The sequence below is a fragment of the Neovison vison genome, chromosome 5 (genome assembly GCF_020171115.1).
Source record: "Neovison vison isolate M4711 chromosome 5, ASM_NN_V1, whole genome shotgun sequence".
Classification (NCBI taxonomy): domain Eukaryota; kingdom Metazoa; phylum Chordata; class Mammalia; order Carnivora; family Mustelidae; genus Neogale; species Neogale vison.
In genome coordinates, this window is record NC_058095.1 from 86,038,845 (window position 1) to 86,060,249 (window position 21,405).

Here is a 21,405-nt window from a genome sequence, read left to right on the forward strand (position 1 = left end):
AGTACCTGCGGCACACTGTTCATCAGAGTATTGTGAATTACTAAAATTACCTGTTAACACATATTATGTTCCTAATTATTAATTCTTACCCTGATATTGTGCCATTTCTTTTGACCAAAGAGTCTCCGTTCCATACTGAGTTTCATCATACAAAAATTTAACTTCTGTGGCCCCCGCATCTTCTGCATTCTGAATTAATTCCTAATCAAGAAATATACCAAAAAATAATATTTAATAATACAGTAAGCTGACCATCTTTGAATTTACCTGTAACATTTAAAAAGTAATTACATTTAAGAAACAGAAACCCATTATTGACTCCATCACCTTTAAATCCAGTGGGGATGACTGCAAGTTAACTGTCATGGGCACTGAGAATACGGTTGAGCTTGTGAGTCCTTTTCCAATCATACACCTAAAATGGGATGTTTAACATGCTATCTCCTCATCCCCAATACAAATCCTGAGACTATTTAAAACTCTTATTTACAAACTACCCAAAGCCTTCATTCAAAAGAAATTATTCCATTTCTGAAAGTTGCAAGGATTGTTCTGTTTCTGGCACAGGTAACTTCCTCTCAAAGTAGTTACCAAATACAGACATTTTTCACCTCTTTACCAAACTTATGCTTTCTTAGGAATAATGTATGTATGTACCTATTAATATTCTGCATGCTTGAGAAGTTAGGTTATGAACTGTCTTTCCCCTGCACTGAAGCTGAAAGCTTCTTCACAGTCAGGACTGACTCATTCCTTTCTCACAAAGAAGGCAGTAGTGTTATTTGTTTGGTGGATGGGTGATCACACCTCTGCGATGGAGAAAGGAAAGATTTATACCATAGGTAGCCACAAAAAAATCCTTAGTCTCAACAACCCCAATCACTTTGGCATGCCTATCAAAAACATCCTGGGCTCTGGTCCATCTGAAGGGAGGGCCAGACTCTGAACTAAGAGGCCAACTCTTACAGCCAACACCATAATCATCAAACTTGAACTCAACATATCTCCTGTTTATTCTGGACCTTGTGTAAAGTAAGGAAAAGTCAACAGACAACTGCCTGGAGAAGCTGACTTAAACCAAACCAAATCAAGTGGCTACATTTTAAATGGATGGGTCTTTAAAACACAATAATTTATCCTGTATTATTCACCCTGAATGAGGGGAGGGAGCGATGAGGACAGACAAGAAGTAAGGCGAGCTTATACTGGTCTATGGCAATGCCAACAGCAAAAACTACAAGAGCTCCTTTTATACCTAAAAACACCTACAGATTGAAAGTGAAGGGGTGGAGAAGCATCTATCATGCTAACAGCTGCCAAAAGAAAGCCAAAGAAGACATACTTAAATCAGAAAAAAGAGATTTTAAACCAAAGACTGTAATGAGAAATGAAGAAGGGCATTATATCGTAATTAAGGGGTCTATGCATCAAGAAAATCAACAACTAAATATTTATGCCCTCAACTTGGGGAGCACCCAAACATATAAATCATTTAATAACAAACATAAAGGAAATCACTGATAATAATACAATAACAGTAAGGGGACTTTAACACCCCACTGACATCAATAAACAGATCATCTAAGCAGAAAATCAATAAGGAAACAATGTCTTTGAATGACACACTGGACCAGTTGGACTTAACAGCTATATTCAAAACATTTCATCCTAAAGCAGCAGAACACACATTCTCTTCAAGTGTACATGGAACATTTTCCAGAATAGATCACATACTGGGTCACAAATCAGGCCACAACTAGTAGAAAAAGACTGAGATCATACCATGCATATTTTCAGACCACAATGCTATAAAACTTGAAGTCAACCATAAGAAAAAATTTGGAAAGACCACAAATACATGGAGATTAAAGAATGAATGAGTTAACCAGGAAATTAAAAAAGAAATTAAAAAATACACAAAAGCAAATGAAAATAAAAAGACAAAAGTCCAGAACCTTTGGGATACTTAGCAAAGGTAATCCTAAAAGGGAAGTAAATTGCAATATAGGACTACCTCAAGAAGCATGGAAAGTCTCATACAACCTAACCTTAAACCTTAAGGAGGTAGAAAAGAACTGCAAAGAAAGCCTACAGTCAGCAGAAGAAGGGAAGTAATAAAGACTAAAACAGAATAAATGATATAGAAAGAAACAAACAAAAAACCAGAACAGATCAATAAAACTAAGAGCTGGTTCTTTCAAAGAATTAAAAAAATTAATAAACCCCTAGCCAAACTTAGCAAAAAGAAAAAAAAGGACCCAAATAAGTAAAGCCACAAATGAAAGAGGAGAGATCAGAACCCACATCACAGAAATACAAACTATCAAAATATTACGAAAAAGTATATGCCAACAAACTCAGCAATCTAGAAGAAATAGACATATTCTTAGACACATACAAACTACCAAACCTAAACTGGAAGAAACAGAAAATTTGAACAGTCCAGGAAAGAAACTGAATCAGTAATCAAAAATCTCCCAACAAACAAAAGTCCAGGGCCAGATGGCTTCCCCGGGGAATTCTATCAGACATTCAAAGAAGAGTTAACATCTATTATTTTCTTTTTTAAGATTTTATTTATTTATTTGACAGGCAGAGATCACAATGAGGCAGAGGGGCAGGCAGAGAGAGAGGAAGGGAAGCAGGCTCCCTGCTGAGCAGAGAGCCCAACATGGGGCTGGATCCCAGAACCCTGGGATCATGACCCGAGCCGAAGGCACAGGCTTTAACTCACTGAGCACCCAGGCACCCCTATTATTTCCAAACTGTTCCAAAAAATAGAAATGGAAGGAAAACTTCCAAACTCTGAGGTCAGCATTACTTTGATTAAATCAGACGAAGACCCCATTAAAAAAAAAAAAAGAATTACAGGCTAATGTCCCTGATGAACACAGATGCAAAAATTCTCAAGAAGATACTAGCTAATAAGATCCAACAGTACATTTAAAATAATTATTCATCATAATCAAGTGGGATCTCTTCCTGGACAGCAGGATGGTTCAATATCTGCAAATGAAACCACGTGATATATCACATTAATAAAAGAAAGGATAAGAACCATATGGTACTCTCAATTGATGCAGAAAAAGCATTTGACAAAATACAATACCCATTCTTGATAAAAACCCTCAACAAAGTAGGGATAGATGGAATATACCTCAATATCATAAAGGTCATACATGAAAGATCCACAGCTAATATCATTCTTTGGGGGAAAAACAGAGCTTTTCCCCTATGGTCAGGAACAAGACAGGGATGGCCCCTCTCACCATTACTGTTTAATATAGTACTGGAAGTCTCAGCCTCAGCAATCAGACAACACAAAGAAATAAAAGGCATCCAAACTGGCAAGGAAGAAGTCAAGCTTTCACTATTTACAATCAGCATGATATACTATATAGAAAACCTAAAAGACTCCACCAAAAAATTGCTAGAATACATGACTCAGCAAAGACACAGGTTGTAAAATCAATGTAAGGAAGTCGCTTGCATTTCTAGACACCAATAATGAAGCAGCAGAAAAAGAAATCAAGGAATCAATTATACATATAATTGCACCAAAAACCATGATACGTAGGAGTAAATCTAAACAAAGAGGTAAAAGATCCATACTCTGAAAACTGCAGAACGCTTAGGAATGAAACTTATGAGAACACACAGAAATGGGAAAAAAATTCCATGCTTGTGGGGTGGAAAAACACTGTTAAAATGTCAATACCACCCAAAGCAATCTACACATTTAATGCAACCCCTAACAAAATATCACCAGCACTTTTTTTTAAGGTTTATTTATTTTAGAGAGAGTGTGTGCTCACATAAGTAGGAAGAGGGACAGAAACACAGGCAGACTCCCCATTGAGCTCAGAGCCCAACACTGGGCTTGATCTCACAAAACTGAGATGTCTTGAGCTGAAACCGAGAGTCGGATGCTCAACTGACTAGCCACCCAGGTACCCCACCATCATCATTTTTCACAGACCTAAAATAAACAATTCCAAAATTTGTATGGAACCAGACAAGATCCCAAATAGCCAAAGTAATGTTAGAAAAAGAAAACCAAAGCTGGAAGCATCACAATTCCGAACTTCAAGCTGTATTACAAAGCTGGAGTCATCAAGAGAGTATGGTACTGGCACAAGAACAGACACAGTGATCAATGGAACAGAACAGAAAACACGGAAACGGACCCACAGCTATATTGCCAACTAATCTTTGACAAAACAGGAAAGAATATCCAATGGAAAAAAGACAATCACTTCAACAAATAGTATTGGGAAAACTGGCCAGCAGCATGCAAAAGAATGAAGCTGGAACACTTTCTTACACCATACCCCAAAATAAATTCAAAATGGATGAAAGACCTAAAAGTGAGAGGAAACCATCAGAACCCTAGCAGAGAACATAGGCAGTAACCTCTTTGATCTTAGCGGTAGCAACTTCTTACTAGACATGTTGCCAAAGGAAAGGGAAACAATAGCAAAAATGAACTACTGGGACTTGACCAAAATAAAAAGCTGCACAGCAAAGGAAACAATCAGCAAAACGAAAAGGCAGCCTATGGAATGGGAGAAGATATTTGCAAATGACATACAATAAAGGTTTAGTACCCAAAATCTATAAAGAACTTATCAAACTCAACACCCAAAAAACAAATAATCCACTTAAGAAATGCACAGAAGGCATGAATAGACACTTTCCCAAGAAGACATCCAGATGGCTAACAGACACAGGAAAACATGCTCCACATCACTCATCATCACAGAAATACAAATCAAAACCACAAAGATACACCATCTCACACCAGTCAGAATGGCTAAAATTAACAACAGAGGAAACAACAGATGTTGGTAAGGATGAGAAAGGGGAACCCTGTTGGTGGGAATGCAAATTGGTGCAGCCAGTCTGGAAAACAGTATGGGGGTTCCTTAAGAAATTAAAAATAGGGCTACCCTACTATCTAGCAATAACACTACTAGGTATTTACCCAAAGTATCCAAAAATACAGATTTGAAGGGATACAAGCACTGCAATGTTTATAGCAGCATTATTAACAAGAGCCAAGCTATGGAAAAAGTACGAGTGTCCACTGACTAATGAATGGATAAAGAAGATGTGGTATATACATACAATGGAATATTAGACAGCCATCAAAAAGAATGAAATCTTGCCATTTGCAACAACATGCATGGAGCTAGAAAGTTTTATGCTAAGCAAAAGAAGTTGGGCAAAGAAAACCAAATACCGTATGACTTCACTCATATGTAGAATTTAGGAAACAAAACAGATGAATGTGTTGGAAGGGAAAAAAAGGAAACAAACCATAAAAGACCCCTCATGACAGAGAACAAACAAGGCGGATAGAGGGAAGCGGATCGGGGGATGGGCTAAATGGGTGGTGGGTATTAGGAAGTGCAAGCACTTGTTATGATGAGCACTGGATGTTACATGTAAGGGATGAATCAGTAAATTCTACTCCCGAAGCCAATAAATAAATAAATAAATAATAAAAACAAAGTAAAAGATTAAAAAATAAAATAAAATCACTAATGATGGAGCAATCCCCCTAATCGGCGCCTGAGTATGACTAAATTCAACTAAATACACCTAATCCTTACTCTCTAAAAACTTAGCACCCAGGGACGCCTGGGTGGCGCAGTTGGTTGGACGACTGCCTCCGGCTCAGGGCGTGATCCTGGAGTCCCGGGATCGAGTCCCACATCAGGCTCCCAGCTCCATGGGGAGTCTGCTTCGCTCTCTGACCTTCTCCTCGCTCATTCTCTCTCTCACTGTCTCTCTCTCTCAAATAAATAAAAAATAAAATAAAATCTTTAAAAACTTAGCACCCAAACTAGAAAATATAATGAGGGCCAAGATGTTAAAGGCAATAAACACTGAATAAATTAATGAGAAGAAAAGAAAATGCATTGACAGTTAATCTCTTCTTACAATTAATTAGGGAGTTTCCTGATTAGGCTAAACACAAAATCAAATTTTTGCTGTATCTTCTACTATTGTTTTTTGTTGTGTATGTGTGTGGTTGTTCAGGTTTCTGGGTTCTTTTGGTTTTCAATGAGTATATTCAAACTAAAAGAATATACTGTAAATAGAAACAAATAACTAAAATCATTATACTACGAAATAAATTCTCCTAAAAGGCAAACCTCTCAGTCCAGGGGTCAAATGTGTTCACGGCCCCTGAATGTGGGTTTTGCATTATTTCATTCCTCTGGTCAACCGGTGGGTTCATAAACATCTGCAAGATGTTTCACATAACATTTACAAGATTACATTATATACTGACATAAAACAACAGAAAGAGTGTTCCTAGAGCAACACTGTGCTTGATCACAGCACAAAACAACTTAGTGGGTTCCTCTGCCTCTGAAACCTCATGTATTTACAATAGCCCCATTTTCAACCCATCCCATCCAGCATATGCACTGCAGGCACAGAGGGAAATAAATACTGCTATTCAGATCTAGACAAAATCTTTTTTTTTTTTTTTTAAGATTTTATTTATTTATTTGACAGAGAGAGATCACAAGTAGGCAGAGAGGCAGGCAGAGAGAGAGAGATGAGGAAGCAGGCTCCCTGCTGAGCAGAGAGCCCAATGCGGAACTGATCATGACCTGAGCGAAGGCAGCGGCTTAACCCACTGAGCCACCCAGGCGCCCCTAGACAAAATCTTTTTAAAAGTTAAATGCTACGAGGATTTCCAACTCATTTTACTCCATTTAAAAGTTAAATGCTACGAGGATTTCCAACTCATTTTACTCCATCTCATATTTTTAAAATTTTTTATTATTATTTTTTAATTATGTTATGTTAGTCACCATACAGTATGTCATTAGTTTTTGATGTAGTGCTCCATGATTCATGGTTTACGTATAACATCCACACAGTATGTGTCCTCTGGGCCAACCCAATCCCCTACTCCTCTCCCCTCTAAAACCCTCAGTTTTGTTTCTTGGAGTCCTCAGTCTCTCATTTTTATCAAAGTAAATTTACACATGTACACAACAAACGCCCTACCTTAAGAATCTGTCCTCCTTCTGGATACCTTCTTAAAATGTCCTTGAGAAAGTCAACAAGTGGTGGTGTTGTCTGACCAAATCGACCTAAAACAGAGAACACATTTAAAAACTGATTTAGAAAGAAAAATCCCATAAGTGTTACCAATGGGTTATTTGATTCCAAGACATGGTAAAATTATATAAGTTATGACTTTATACATTTTATGCCAGCACTCAGGTAGGAAAATCTACCTGACTAAATTAGATTCAGCAGAAAGCAAAGCAGACTCAATTTACTGAATCTCAAGACTTCTTGAACTACAAAATTCAGGTTTTAAAAAACGTTCAAAAACAGACTACATATCACAGAAGATAATTAATTCAAAAAAATAAAAAGCAAGAGGGGTGAGGGCAGGAATTGTTGCCAGTTTCCAAAACAAATGAAATAAACGGCATCATTTTGTGGGTACTTTGCCACCAAATAATAAGCCAGAGATAGTGATATCTATTATGACACTGTTAATATTCTCAAACTCAAATGATGTTCTGATTATTCTGAGATTGGCATAGTCAATGTCCCAGTACTGGTCCATTCAAATAGCCTTAGGCATTTCCTAACAAAGAGATTCTTAGAACTAACTGACCCCTTTGCCTTCTTAGAGGTGGTTACAGGCAAGTATAGAAAGGATGGGAAAAGAAAAGTTAACTTCCAGATGCACAGGAAAAAAAAAAAAAAACCTGTAAATTATTTAAAAAGAACTCTGGCTTAAAACAATGAAATCATCACTACAAATTTATCAACATCATTTCGGCAGAGTGCCCACCAGGACCAAGCCCCAGTAGGACTCTGCTCCACAGAGCCTAATACCCTACTCACTCTTATAATTCACCAGCTCCATTTGCCCTTGCTTTCCTCTGGCCTGGATACCCCCTCAACCCATTCCATGGAATATAGTTTCACAATATAATCTTTATGCAACTAAAAATGGCATATGCTCCTGGGAAAGTCAATGTAATACCTCCCCCTTTCAAGCCTTTTGATTGAAGGTTTACGAAAAGATGACAGTTTTTGAAAGTCAGATCTCCGATCTTGATCCAGTCAGTTAACTAAAAAAAAGAAAAGAAAATGTATGAAAAGCAGTATTGTTCCTAAAACTGTACATTCGAACTATCTCGATTTTTTTTCACTTAAGAAATAATGCTTGGGAACCATTCTTATCAGGAAATAAGTTGCTCTGAGGAAGTGAATATTTCAAAAAACAGAAATTTAGTCAAAAATTTTATTTAACTTAAGGACTTTTCTTAACCTAAAGGATTTTAACTTAAACCTAAAGGATTTTTCCTTAAATAATTATAAAGATCAGCTTTAAAATAACTCAAAAGCTATTGCTCTTTCTGAAAAAATAAATAAATAAATAAAATAACTCAATTGTTTTATGATGAATCAGGATCATTAAAATAAACAAAATCATTCTCTTTGCATTTCCAAAATGTACCACTCAGAAGCCAAAGCCAGATCAACCTTCTCCCCAGAGGTCCACTCAAGTACTACTATGGAATGACCTCTTACAGGTCAATGGTCTGCAAAACATTACTCAAAAGCCCACCAGAATAATCAAACTTTGTAACTTACACTCAACAGGGTGTGAATGACATCATTTACCATATCAAAAATTCAGTATTTCCAATTATCTACCACCCAACCCACCCTGATATCCTTCAAGGTTCCTAAAGCTCGACCTGTCAAGTGACCTCACTGGATTTCCTTCCAAACCCTTAACCCTCATCTTTTACTTTGTATTTCAATTAACAGTGGCACCTTCTACCTGTTCACTTTAGAGGGAACCATGGGGAGAAGTTCTCTCTGCAAACCACCAATTACCTCCAGTCCAACCAATTACCCTCCAGTTTCCAGCAAGTCCATCCCCCATTTCTCTCAGAACTAACTTGTTCTTTTCCCATTTCCAATTGCTCAGACTCCTTATATTTCTGGATTTTTATAATAATCTCTACTCTGGCCTCCTTACTTTCTATGTATCATCATTCTAGTCCTCATTTCTAAAATACAAATCTGAGTATACTGTGACAGTTTCCAGCTCATAAAGCACTTTCATATACATATTCCCACTGAATCGTAAAGAAAAAACTCCCTGCACAGGACATATGGATAAGAATAGTAGTTAATTTGTGTTGTTAACCACAAAAGTTTTAGAAACAACCCAATTCTGTTATATATTGATACAGTGGCATATCATATAGCAAAAGAAAACTGGATTAACTAAACTGCACGTAACTCTGGGTGAATATTTGTAACATAATATCGAGCAAAAAAAGCTAATTCCGGGTTACTACATATGGAATAACAAGCTTCTTATAAAGCTCATAAACAATAAAAGTAAATAGTTTATCATTCAGGTTATTTAGGTTACAGATATACACATATATAGACATGTATGTACACAGGTGTACCTTATATAAACACATACATACACACTCATGATAAAACTATTTAAAAAACTACAAAAACAGGCAACAAAGTAAGAAACACGAAGGGGTAAGGGAAAAAAGACAGGCACACAGGCTGGGGAGGAGAAACACAGAGGTAAATATAAACTGTCAACAGTGTTCTCCCTTTCCAGTTGGATGATGTCATCTTGGTTGTTCATTCTATTGTTAGTTAATCAACTGATTACCAAAAGAGAGCCAAGCATAAGCCAAGATTACTGGTTCAATTTAGTAATAGCCAAGGTACATCTGAAGGAAGAAAGGCAGGCAGGAAGAAAACTTTTATTGCGGGAAGAAGTTTGCAGATCTTAAAGGACACTTGAAAAGGAAGAAGACACAGAATTGAATCATGTTAGTAAAAACATATGTAACCCGCTATGCACATCTGATTGTGAATTCTTTTGGTGGACTGTAATCAGTGACCTATCTACAGGGACGTGATTCTCCCGAAGAGAAATCAAGTGACAAAGATAAGTGACCCCAGTAGTGCTATCAGCTTTCTCCTCCTGAGCCTGCCAAGATTAAGGGAGTTTGCTTGGGCTGCTCCCCTTCCTAGACCCAAAATCACTCCAACCGAGCAAAATAACACTGGTCCTATTTATCTCCAGAGGCAATTAAATCTTAAAAGTTGCCCATTTCAGTCTTTATAAATATATTTTAAAACACAGAGATTGTAAAATGATTTGTACATCTGGATCTGTGTTCATGCCAGCCTCAATCTTCCTCAAAAACCTCAGAGCAGAGATGCTCATTTTCATTTACTATGGAACAATAACTCTTTCCAAATTACTATGCAAACAATACAATATTAGTTACAACTGGCTCTCCCGACACTTCTTCCTTTGTTCAGTGGTCAAGGCACAAGAAGGTTCTAAAATTCGAGGGTTGACAAAAAGGACAATTTTGATCAATTAAGAGGTAATTCCCACCTCTTGATTTGAGGCTCGACCACATTTGGTACATGAGGAAAAAGGATCAGGAAGATACGCAGCTATAATGAATAGCTTCAGTCTCTTCATGAGACAGGAGGTAACGTGAAGAACTTAAAAATTTCACTTCTAGTCCAGGGAAACAAATGAGAGCGAAGGAGAAAGAGGATGGCAGATGACCCAGAAAGACAAAGGACTGTCTACTGCTTACTACATCCAGTACCAACCAAAACCAGTAAGTGACAAGGAGTCCTCCTCAACAGCTTTTGTTTCCTGCCTGCCCTGCATATTTAGAATTCCATTATTTCTGGGTCTGACTCAATCAAGGCTTATAAACATCCTTGGCAAGACCTTCTGTCTTATTCTACATATACCTCATTACACTGCACACATACACACAAGCATACACACATGCACAGCCATTTGGTACCAAACAGCCATAATCACACTTTTACAAAGTCTCCTGTATACCCTTTCCTTCCAGTTTCACCTCTACAGTCAGTCATAGTCTAGAACCTCCCCAGCTCAGGACAACAGACCCCCACCTACCCACCCACTCAGTCCAAAATATTCTATGCCCCACAGCCACATTCACCATCCATTATCAATATTGTGCACAGACACCTCCAAAAACACTTCTAATGGCAAGACTGAGCCACAAGTGAACCTCCTGGGAGGACCACATGTAAGGGACAAGATGACAAAGCAGACCCTGAGGAGTAACCAAAGAAGGGGGTACAGAACCAGAAGAGTACACATAGGAAGGCTGAGACAGAGATGGACCCAGAAAAAGAGGTAAGAATGATAAGCTTTTCTCCTCAATTCTGTCCAAAGTTGTCAAGTCACTGTCTGCAGGCCACCAAACACCTTGAGGAGCTGGTGAGGAGGGCTGAGCTGTGGAGGAACATCAGAGCAGTTTAACTGGAAATCTGTGTCTAAGTGGTCAAACCATGGCATGGACACAGATACACAGAAGGTCAAGATTACAATGAGGAATTAAAAATCATAGGTTATCAAATACTTCACCAATGTTTGTATTGGGTACAAACCCAATGCTTGAAATGTCATTCTGTATGGCTCAGTGTTCCTTACATGTCTGTTAACATTTTTATCTCTTAAATCCTGAAAATGATCTTTTATCATATAAAAAGTGAAGAAATTTTGGGGATCAAAGAACAAGTTAATTTTCAGTAAAATGTTTCCATTTAACTCCTCCTTTGAGAAAACTTAGCTTTTTCACTAACCTTAAAGGATATATATAACAATATGAAATATTGCAATCTTCCAAAGTTTTTATCTCACTCATTTGCAGTTCAGAAGTTTTAATGAGAATGTATTCCTCAAACTTACAGCTACCATAATAAAGTCTGAAGATCCTTTTAGCCCTAAGTTTCTATGATTCAAAACTGAGGGGAAACCTCTAAGACATTAAAGGTGAAAATTATTCCAGGTAAATGTACAACACAACTAAGAAAAACGTGAGTAATGGTTAAAACCCTCTGACTATAATGCCCATCGAAAAACTATCGTGATTTCAGGAAGTGAAGATTCAGATAAAAAGACGGGCAGGGGGCAGGGTGACACAAATGGTGACATGGTAAATCAATTAAAATTACAACTAATGATGAGAAAATGCCCGTGTGATTTTGTGCATGTTATTTACAAAGTATTATTTCCAGGGTAACCATTAACTGAGCATCTGCCTTCCACGACCCAAGAATAAAATCCGTTCAGTTTCCCTCCCCCCGAGCCTACTGATAAACAGTCAGTGGATGCGCTACAACCCCGAGCACAGAGGCGGGCCCGTCGTCCTACTAAGGAGAGGGACCCGGCGGGCCGTACCTCCCTGCCGCCGAGCCACAGCCGCTGCTCCGACACCGGGAAGCCCGTCTCGGCCAAGATGCGCTCCTTGATGTCGCGCACGGTCCAGGACGCCTGAACGGCCACGGTCCTACAGCCCACGCAGCCGGGGAGGACGGTCACCCGGAGCCACCTGTGCAAAAGGCAAAAGGACCTTCAGTGGGGGCCACGTGGGGACCCTCCCGCCCGGAGTCCCAGTGGCGGGGAGCCTCGCGGCCCTGGACTCAGCCCGGCCCCGGGCAGGGTTACCTGTCCCCCATCGCGAGCGTCCTCGCCGAGCTCGAGCCCGCGTCCGCCCGAGCGCGCCGCGCCTACTCACGGCCGCCGCCGCCGAACCGAGAGGCCCGGCGCGGGCCCCGAGCGCGGGATCCTCATGGCGCAGGCGGGCGCCGCCCCGGCCGGGCTCAGCCGCAGCCCCGGGAGCGACCGCAAGAGCGAAGCTAGAAAGGCTAGAGGAAGCCGGGGCCTTAGGGGCGGGGCGAGGGCCTGCAGCGGCGGCGCGCTCCCGGTAGCCCGGGCCCCTGGAGGCGCCGTCTGCGGGCACGCGCCCGCCCTCCTGGACCGTTAGCGGCGTGCGCCTGCAAGTCCCGCCCCGCCCAAAAGGCCCCGCCCCGCCCGCCCCGCCCGCGGCGCGAGCGTCTGCAAACACGCCGAGGCGGGGAGGACCTGAAACGCTTAGTTGTGTATGCAGAACACACTTTGAAGGAAGACGTGTATTTTCCCTGGTGGAGTTCAATAGTACCGAGAAATGCAGAACTAGACACTCCTAGGGCCTACGTCTCCTTCGCCTCTAAAGACTTTTAATCTCTGGAAGCATCTCCAAGTAAGATTTATGGTGGCCTCTTAGGCACAGCGGGAAACGTGGTGATTGCAAAACACAACTGTCTTTCACGGTTTCCCGTTTGTTTCTAAGGCACAAAAGTAGGATCCGTGGTTCAGTTTGCTAGAGGAAGGAGTGCCAATAAGACAGTAATATGTGATTATGAACATGAACATTATGAACATGAACATACCCTGTGACATGTTAAAATAGATGTAGCTTATTTTGGCAACATTATCTTTTACTGTTGGTAGCCTGTGTTTTCCCATCAACCTGCAACCTCCTTGAAATCTGAAACCAGTCTTCAAAGTTGATGGAGTCACCCAAGAGTCACCTTTGAAAGTGTAGGTAGCTGAATGAAGCTTCAGAAAATATCAGTCTTTTCCTCAGGCTTATTTCTCATAGGTATAGATGAGACAAACTGGGAAAAAGGCGGGGCGGGGGGCAACCTCTATTAAGACAATTCAAAGGCTATGTCCTGAACAAGTAAACTTGGGTGCTTCTTGATTAAATACCCGGAGAAGAATTAAAATTTTATTGTTGGTGCAAAAAATTTTATTATTTACTGCTTTTCAATTATCACCTCTCCTCCTCTTCCACAAAGAAATGTTACTCAGAACTCGTTATCAGTAATAATAGAGTACCCATGCAGCTATTCCATCCCTTTCTATAACCATATTTAAAAGGGAAAGTTTGTAAATCATGCAGCTCTTTTCCTACTTGGAACAAGTAAGCACAGTCAACTAGAGAATAGCTAATTCAATATAAGGTTAGGCCAGAAAACCCGAAAGGACAAATATTTACTTTTTCAGTCAGACAAGACCATACATGCAAATGCATTAAAATATCAGCAAGTAGAAAGAATGAGCTCTCACCCCTCCACTATAGTGTCACAGCACAACTCACCCAGGACAAATTCTCCACACCTAAAATCCTTTGATAAGGATTATCCTTTGATAAGCCCCAGGGTCTACCTGCTCTGCTTAATGCTCTCTCCTAGGGGGCAGACAAACGTGTAGAGCAGAGATAAAGACTTGAGAGAAAGAAATGTTCTTAATGGGGAGATTTTCACAAGAAGTGAAGCATATTTGGCTACAAAACGTGACTGATCATAAATACCTTTGAACATCTGGAGTTCGAAATATATTCAGGATACACTTTAAAGGGTTAGTCTGCATAGGAAATACAAATAAATCTGGAACTCAAAAGAGATGTCGATGATAAGGATATAAATTTAGAAGTCAATTGCCTAATCATTCAGATAATATTTCTTAAACCTCTCTTATTTCCAAGAAGGACACATTTCTAAATGACAATGAACAAAACAAAGTCCCCATCTCAAACTTGCATTCTAGGAAAGAAAGACAACAGGAAACAAATAGACAAATAATATTTAAATTCATCCTATGATGTCAGCCAACTAGGGATAAGTACCATTCCAAAGTGGGGCAAGGGAATTGGGACAGGACAAGAGAAGAGAGGAAAAGAACTAAGATGGTCCTAGAACTCCTTTCTAAGAACTGACATTTGAGAAAAGACCTGAGTGAAACAGGAAAATGAAGTTATCCAGAAAGAGGTTATATGAGAAGAAAGGGGGACAGAGCAACTGTTACAGCCCATGCACATCTTTTTTTTTTTTAAAGATTTTATTTATTTATTTGACAGAGAGAAATCACAAGTAGGCAGAGAGGCAGGCAGAGAGAGAGGAGGAAGCAAGCTCCCTGCTGAGCAGAGAGCCCGATGCGGGACTCGATCCCAGGACCCTGAGATCATGACCCGAGCCGAAGGCAGCAGCTTAACCCACTGAGCCACCCAGGCGCAGCCCATGCACATCTTTAACCTGGATTTAGTACCATCCCCTCCTACTTCTTGCCCCTCCTCTAACTTCATTCCTCCCCAACACATTCCCCAACCAGCAGCCAAAGCGGAGTTGAAACTGATGTCTTCCCCGCTTGCTGATGGCTTCTCAGATCCTGAAAGAGGTTCTACCATAGAACAGACGTTCAATAAACATGAGGAAAGGAAGGATTGAGCTGAGGAAGGAAGGAAGGAATGAACGAACTAAAGGAAGTGGGGCCAAAAGGAACGGAGAAAAAAAAGAATGAAAAAATATCTGGAAAATAAGAAAAGTAGATAGAAACTCAAACATTACACATAATTCTAACACCTCAATACAAACAACATTTCTATCCATTGTCATTTAGATGATTATAATAATGCTATGAGTACATAGTGTTTTTCACCATTTTTACCACTTTATAAATTATATTTCTAATTGCCTAATTTTCCATTGAGAAGAAATATCTTAGGCTACTCAACCCTATTGATATTTACAAGAGTACTTTAATTTTTCAAAAGTGCACAAACCAATAAATATCTTTGGTCATGAACTGTAACCACTATTTAAGATGAGAAAAAAATTTGCAAAAATGATGTATTCTAATAAACGTGTATCTGAGCCTTAACTTATTTTGTAGGAGCATATTATAAAAATGCAGAACAGCAAGAAGCCAAAATTTTAGTCTCTTGTTTTAGATTTTTTTTTTTTATTTGACAGAGAAAGATCACAAGTAGGCAGAAAGAGAGAGAGGGAAGCAGGCTCCCCGCCGAGCAGAGATCCCAAAGTGGGACTCGATCCCAGGACCCCGAGATCACGACCCGAGCCAAAGGCAGCGGCTTAACCCACTGTGCCACCCAGGTGCCCCAGACTCTTGTTTTAGAATGAATGAGTCCAGACTCCATTTAAAAAAACAAAAACAAAAACAAAAAAAACTGAGTCATAGGACCACCCTTTGAGCCTGTATCAGTTGTAGAGATGAGTAAAATAATTTTTTTTTTAAAGTAAGGTACCTGATTGGTTCAGTCAGAGGAGTGTGTGATTCTTTTTTTTTTTTTAAGATTTTATTTATTTGTTTGACAGACAGAGATCACAAGTAGACAGAGAGGCAGGCAGAGAGAGAGGAGGAGGAAGCAGGCTCCCTGCTGAGCAGAGAACCCGATGTGGGGCTCGATGCCAGGACCGTGGGATCATGACCCAAGCCAGAAGCAGAGGCTTTAACCCACTGAGCCACCCAGGTGCCCCTAAAATAAAATTTTTTATTGCACAAGCCGGACTCAGCTAGATAAAAGCGCAAAACAATGTTATTCGTTCTCAGGAGTCCTGTTTTAATTTGCCCTGGTGCCTCTTTTCTTTCCCTTTCCCTGGATGACAGAACCATATGGCTTGGGCCTTCGCTTTCCCATCACTCCTAGATCATAAAAATTATCCAATCTCACTCAGCCCCTCAAATGACTCATCTTAGGAACTGAAAACTCTACCCAGGCTAACAACCAAAGCACAAGTCCAATCCAATGTAAAAATTCTCAAATAGTAAAAGGCTTCCTTTATTCTAGTTCATTCTCACCGTGTGGACTGCCGTTTGGAAGCATAGCTCAAGGCTGAGAGTTAATTTCCCCTGAAACATGATTTTATGAAATGGAATATACCTAATAGCATGTCTTTGATCAGCGGGAAACAATAAGTTAGTCCCTTCTGGAGAATGTTCACCAGTTATATAAAGACAAAAGAATGACAAATTATTCCTTTGTTTAATGAGTCAGCACAAGACTGTTAAGCTGACGATATTGTGGGCATCCTTTAGGTCACTGAAATCCTAAGAATTGAGTAAAAAAATCATAAGCCAAACAAAAAAGTGGGAAAAAAAAAAGTCTCTCATGGAGCGCAAATAGAACCTACAATATCATGGAGTCCAAAAAAAAAAAAAAAAAAAAGGCAACAAAGCTGAGGAATTTCAGGTAGCTCCACATGATAGGATCAAAGGGTAGGATTCATATAAAAGTACAGGGAGCATTATCTGACAGCAGTCTGTAGGAATATGGTCATGAAGTCTTCTTTATTTTACATCTGGAGTTACATAGGAGCCACTTTCAGATTTTAATCTGGTCAGGTGACCATAATTACACTATAAAAATTCCTCAGGTGGCAGGACAGAGGTTGACTTAGAAGGAGACAAGAGTTAGAACAGCAACAAAACCATGGGAAAAAATGGTATCTGTGAGATTAAGTAAAAATCTTCAAGAAAGGAGTCAGCTGTGCCCAGCATCACATAGGTAAATTGCCCGTAGGATTTGACAACTAGTTAGTCCTTGTTGACCTCTGTGCTCCAGAACCTGCAAGAATTTCCTGGTGACTGTAGGATCAAGCTCAAGTTATTATGCATGACTCAGAAGGCCCATCACAACCAAGCCCTGGTCGACCTTCTCAGATTCTTCGGAGACTACCCCACTGTCTGTCTCCATGACCAGTTTATAGTAATATGTATAATAATAATAAACCCTTAGTGAATACTTACAATGTGCCAGGCACCTACTAAAATCCTTATATGATTTAACACATTGGGTCTTCCCAACAACCCCACAAAGTACATAAAACCTTCATTTTCAGATAAAGAAAATGAAACTAAACCTATTACTTATAGTTCCAGAGTTAACAGTGGGAGGGCCAATAGGAAAGCCAGGATCTGTAGTCCAACTCCAGAGCCCCCGTACTATTAATATTAAACTATAATATTCACAGAATACAATCACTTCACATTGCCTAGTTCCCACATGTACCCTGCATTGTCCTCACCTGCTTGCAGTCCCCTTCCCATCACTTTCCATCCAATAAATCCCTAGGTCCTCATCCAAGAATGACCTCCTCTCCCAGCTCTCCCTGAGTCTTCTGGGCTGATTCTATCTACTGTGTACATTGTATAGTCACTGTTGGTATGAAAGCACGTATCACATCTTTATTAACTATTATTCATTTGTATTCATTGTAATGGGAGCCTTTACATTCCTCTTTGTACCCCAAGGGCCCAGTACAAAGTAATAGTCAATAAATGTTGCTAAGATGTTTGAGAGCTGAATGAATGACTGCATTTAGGTCAATGGTATCTTCACTCCCAACATCGTTCAGCGAGGTTTGGTTTGGTTTTGGGGTCTGTTCAAAATGCTTTGGACCGTAAGTAACTGATTACCTGACGAACAGTAGCCAAAATGACAAGGGTTTGTTTTTCTCACCATTCTTTGACGATATCTAGACCTGCTTCCCAGTGATGTTTTGAGACTCTCTCTCCTTGTCAGAAAATGACTCGTACAGCTCTAATACATCTGTTCTTAATGTAGGAGGAAGGTGGGGGGAGGGTAGAAAAGAGTTCTACCTTCTTTAGCAGAAAAACAAGAGTTTTCCCAGCAGACTTCTACTTCTCTCTCATTGGCCACCGTGAGCTGCAAGAAAAGCAGGGAAAATCAAGCCTCTCTAACAGAAGGTTTTAGCAAGAGAACAGAGCTTTTTTGTGACGGATCAGCCTACACTATCTACAACATTGCTCTAATACCCATGGCAAATTTATTTTTCAAATGTCTACAGAAATATTAGAAAACAATATAACTAGGAAGTTTTTAAAAGCCTGATTAGTGACATATCAAGACACATATTTTTTTTAAAAGGAGAGCAGGGGGAAATATTTCATGCAACTAATCTTTCTTTGCCTTGGGATGGAATCTTGGTAAATTCTATGATTTTTCGCTCACTTTTTTTATAATGACAGTCCTGGGGTCACTTTACATTACAAAATAATGTTTCTGTTTCAATTCTCTAACTGGAATAAGTTCCAGGCAAAATCATTAAATAAAAGTCAGTTTCTCCTTGATGTTGCCACCACAACCCCACACTAAGTTCTGTACTCAGAAGCTGCCTGTCTTTTAAGAGAGGGAGGTGGGCAGTCTCTCTTCTCTCCCTGTTCCCCCAAATAGTCGTTGTGATGCAACCGCACCCAGGCCAAAGCTGTGGACACAGGAAGGACAGGAGGCTGGACTGTTCCTTGGCCAGGTTGCTTTGAACCCTGTGGATCTGGCAGGTGATTAAGCTCACCATTTCTCTTGTGGGAGCCTTTGGAAAGTCCTGTCACTGAGGACCTCAGCAGAGAAGCAAAAGCATTTCTATACTGAGTGATCACTCATGACTCCTTCCACAGCCTTAAGGAGTCCCCATTTCACCTCCCACTTCTGGCTGCTCTGGCCCTACCTCAAGCAGATGCTATTGAAGAAGGCCCAACCTGAATCTCTTCCATTTGTTCAGGTGTGTTCTATGGAAACTTCTCTCATGTCCCTTGCCCAGAAAGCTTGGGCAATGCCAGTGCCGATACAGCTACCTCCCTCCTGCTGCCTCGGAGTGCTTGGGCCCCAAGCCTAAATTGGCCTCGACCCCAGTTCCAAGTTCCCTGTGTGGTTCACCAGACTCAATGTAAAGGAGGTAAACCCCTCTAATCCTGTGCACTTGGCAACATCTCTCTCCAAAAAATCCTCTACCAAACTTCCCTCTCTGTCCTCTGGCTAAGCAGGGGTCTCAATCACAGAATGTGTTCTGAGGCTCTTTGTAACTGTGCATATGAGGGAGGGTCTGTCCCCAAACACTTTGGTATACAATAACCACGGTCAAAACTGAGGTAGGAAACACTTTATTCTAGCACTTTCTTACCTTAGATATACATTAGCCATCACAATGATTCAAACTGTGTTCTCACAAAGCCCCAGAGAAAAAAACATATGAATAGCATGTAAATCAACAACAACAACAAAAAAAACCATGTGACATATATATAATCATGTACTCATTAACTTTAAGTTCAGACACCAGAGTACCCCAGAATTATGGCAGTTAAAGAAAATAAATCCAGCTCTTATAAGGCTCACACTTCCATAATGGGGAGGCAGACAATAAATAAATACACAGGGGCGCCTGGGTGGCTCAGTGGGTTAAGCCGCTGCCTTCAGCTCAGGTCATGATCTCAGGGTCCTGGGATCGAGTCCCGCATCAGGCTCTCTGCTCAGCAGGGAGCCTGCTTCCTCCTCTCTCTCTGCCTGCCTCTCTGTCTACTTGTAATCTCTCTCTGTCAAATAAATAAATAAAATCTTTAAAAAAATAAATAAATAAATAAATAAATACACAGATAAATAATATGCAAGGCAGAAATAAGTCCTATGATGAACCATGATGGGCAAGGGATGGAACATGACATGGGCCAGGGTGCTGTTCATTTTGATGCCATCTGAGAATGGAACCAAACATGCAAAATGAGAAGGCATACTGAAGGAAGCTCTACAACGACGTTGGTGATTGAGAAAACAACCCTTACGCACAGGCAAACTGTAGGGATTTCTTCTCTATAAAAAAACAGAAAACAGAATTTGCTATTCTAGTTCATTCTCCTTAACTCACTCACCTTATTACCATACTCTGCTTAAACTATATTTAAGGAAGTACTCATCAGAATCCTATGTATTTTACCCACTACAAATTTCTAAATGGAGTGTCTCAACCACATTAATATTAGTATATGTGCTGCCGAAGCGAGTACTCAACCACATTAATAAAAGAAAGGACAAACACCATATGATCCTCTTAAGAGAGTAAAAAAAAAAAATTTGACAAATTCCAGCACCCATACTTGATGACAACCCTCAACAAAGTCGGGATAGAGGGAACATACCTCTCAACATCATAAAAGCCGAAGACCCACAGCTAATATCACCCTTAATGGGGAAAAACTGAGAATTTTGCCCTACAGTCAGGAAGAAGACAGGGATGCCCATTCTCACCATGACTATTTAACACAACTTGTGCACAAGTTAAATGAGGAAACTTCCACATTCTCACTCATCTCCTGCACATTCTAAAAGGCCAGGTGCAGCTCTGGCGGGATATGCACAGCAATCGGGGGAGCGGGGTGGCAGGTAGCACCCATACCCATGACGTCTGGGTAGGACAGGATGTTAAATGCTGTCATTAATAACACTTTTACCACAGCTAGCAGAAAGCCACATGCCTCTATGCTTATCTCTAGAACCTTCTTCCCTTTGGCATTCTTCTCTTCCTCAGCCCTGAGTTACCGACCTTGTGTGTTTGATAATTCCCCCTCCAGATTCTGTCAGAGTGACCTTTCTAAGTACTTTTCCTAAGTTGGCATTCCACCAGCTTTGTCTTTATGCCTCTTATGGCACCCCACACTTCCTCCTCTACCTCCCCTTGCATCCCCGCAACTGCTCTGGCCATACCACCCCCATCACCTCTCCCCTCTTCTAGACTTTTCTAGAACCAACTACTCACATACAAATCCTGTTTTGACAATTCTGAGTCCAGTACATGACTACCTGTGAAATGAAGGGATGATCCAGTGTCTGCACACCAACATGCAAGAGCACGGAGGGACCTTGGGGAAGCACAGCTACAGAA

The 21,405-nt window shown here is 40.3% G+C and overlaps 1 protein-coding gene across 4 annotated transcripts in view; it reads right to left on the reverse strand.

Annotated features, from left to right (window-relative positions):
• SACS (sacsin molecular chaperone) overlaps window positions 1-21,405 on the reverse strand; it is a 95,976-nt gene that overhangs the window by 34,983 nt on the left and 39,588 nt on the right. For 3 of the 4 annotated variants that reach the window (XM_044249415.1, XM_044249417.1, XM_044249414.1), the window contains exons 3-6: window positions 12,290-12,440; window positions 8,033-8,120; window positions 7,033-7,118; window positions 90-201 (exon numbers count right to left, since the gene is read on the reverse strand). In XM_044249415.1, the coding sequence (XP_044105350.1) occupies window positions 90-201; window positions 7,033-7,118; window positions 8,033-8,120; window positions 12,290-12,440 (437 nt within the window). Of the gene's footprint in view, window positions 1-89; window positions 202-7,032; window positions 7,119-8,032; window positions 8,121-12,289; window positions 12,441-12,556; window positions 12,618-21,405 lie in introns of those variants that run through there. The other variant, XM_044249416.1, reaches the window with a different exon arrangement.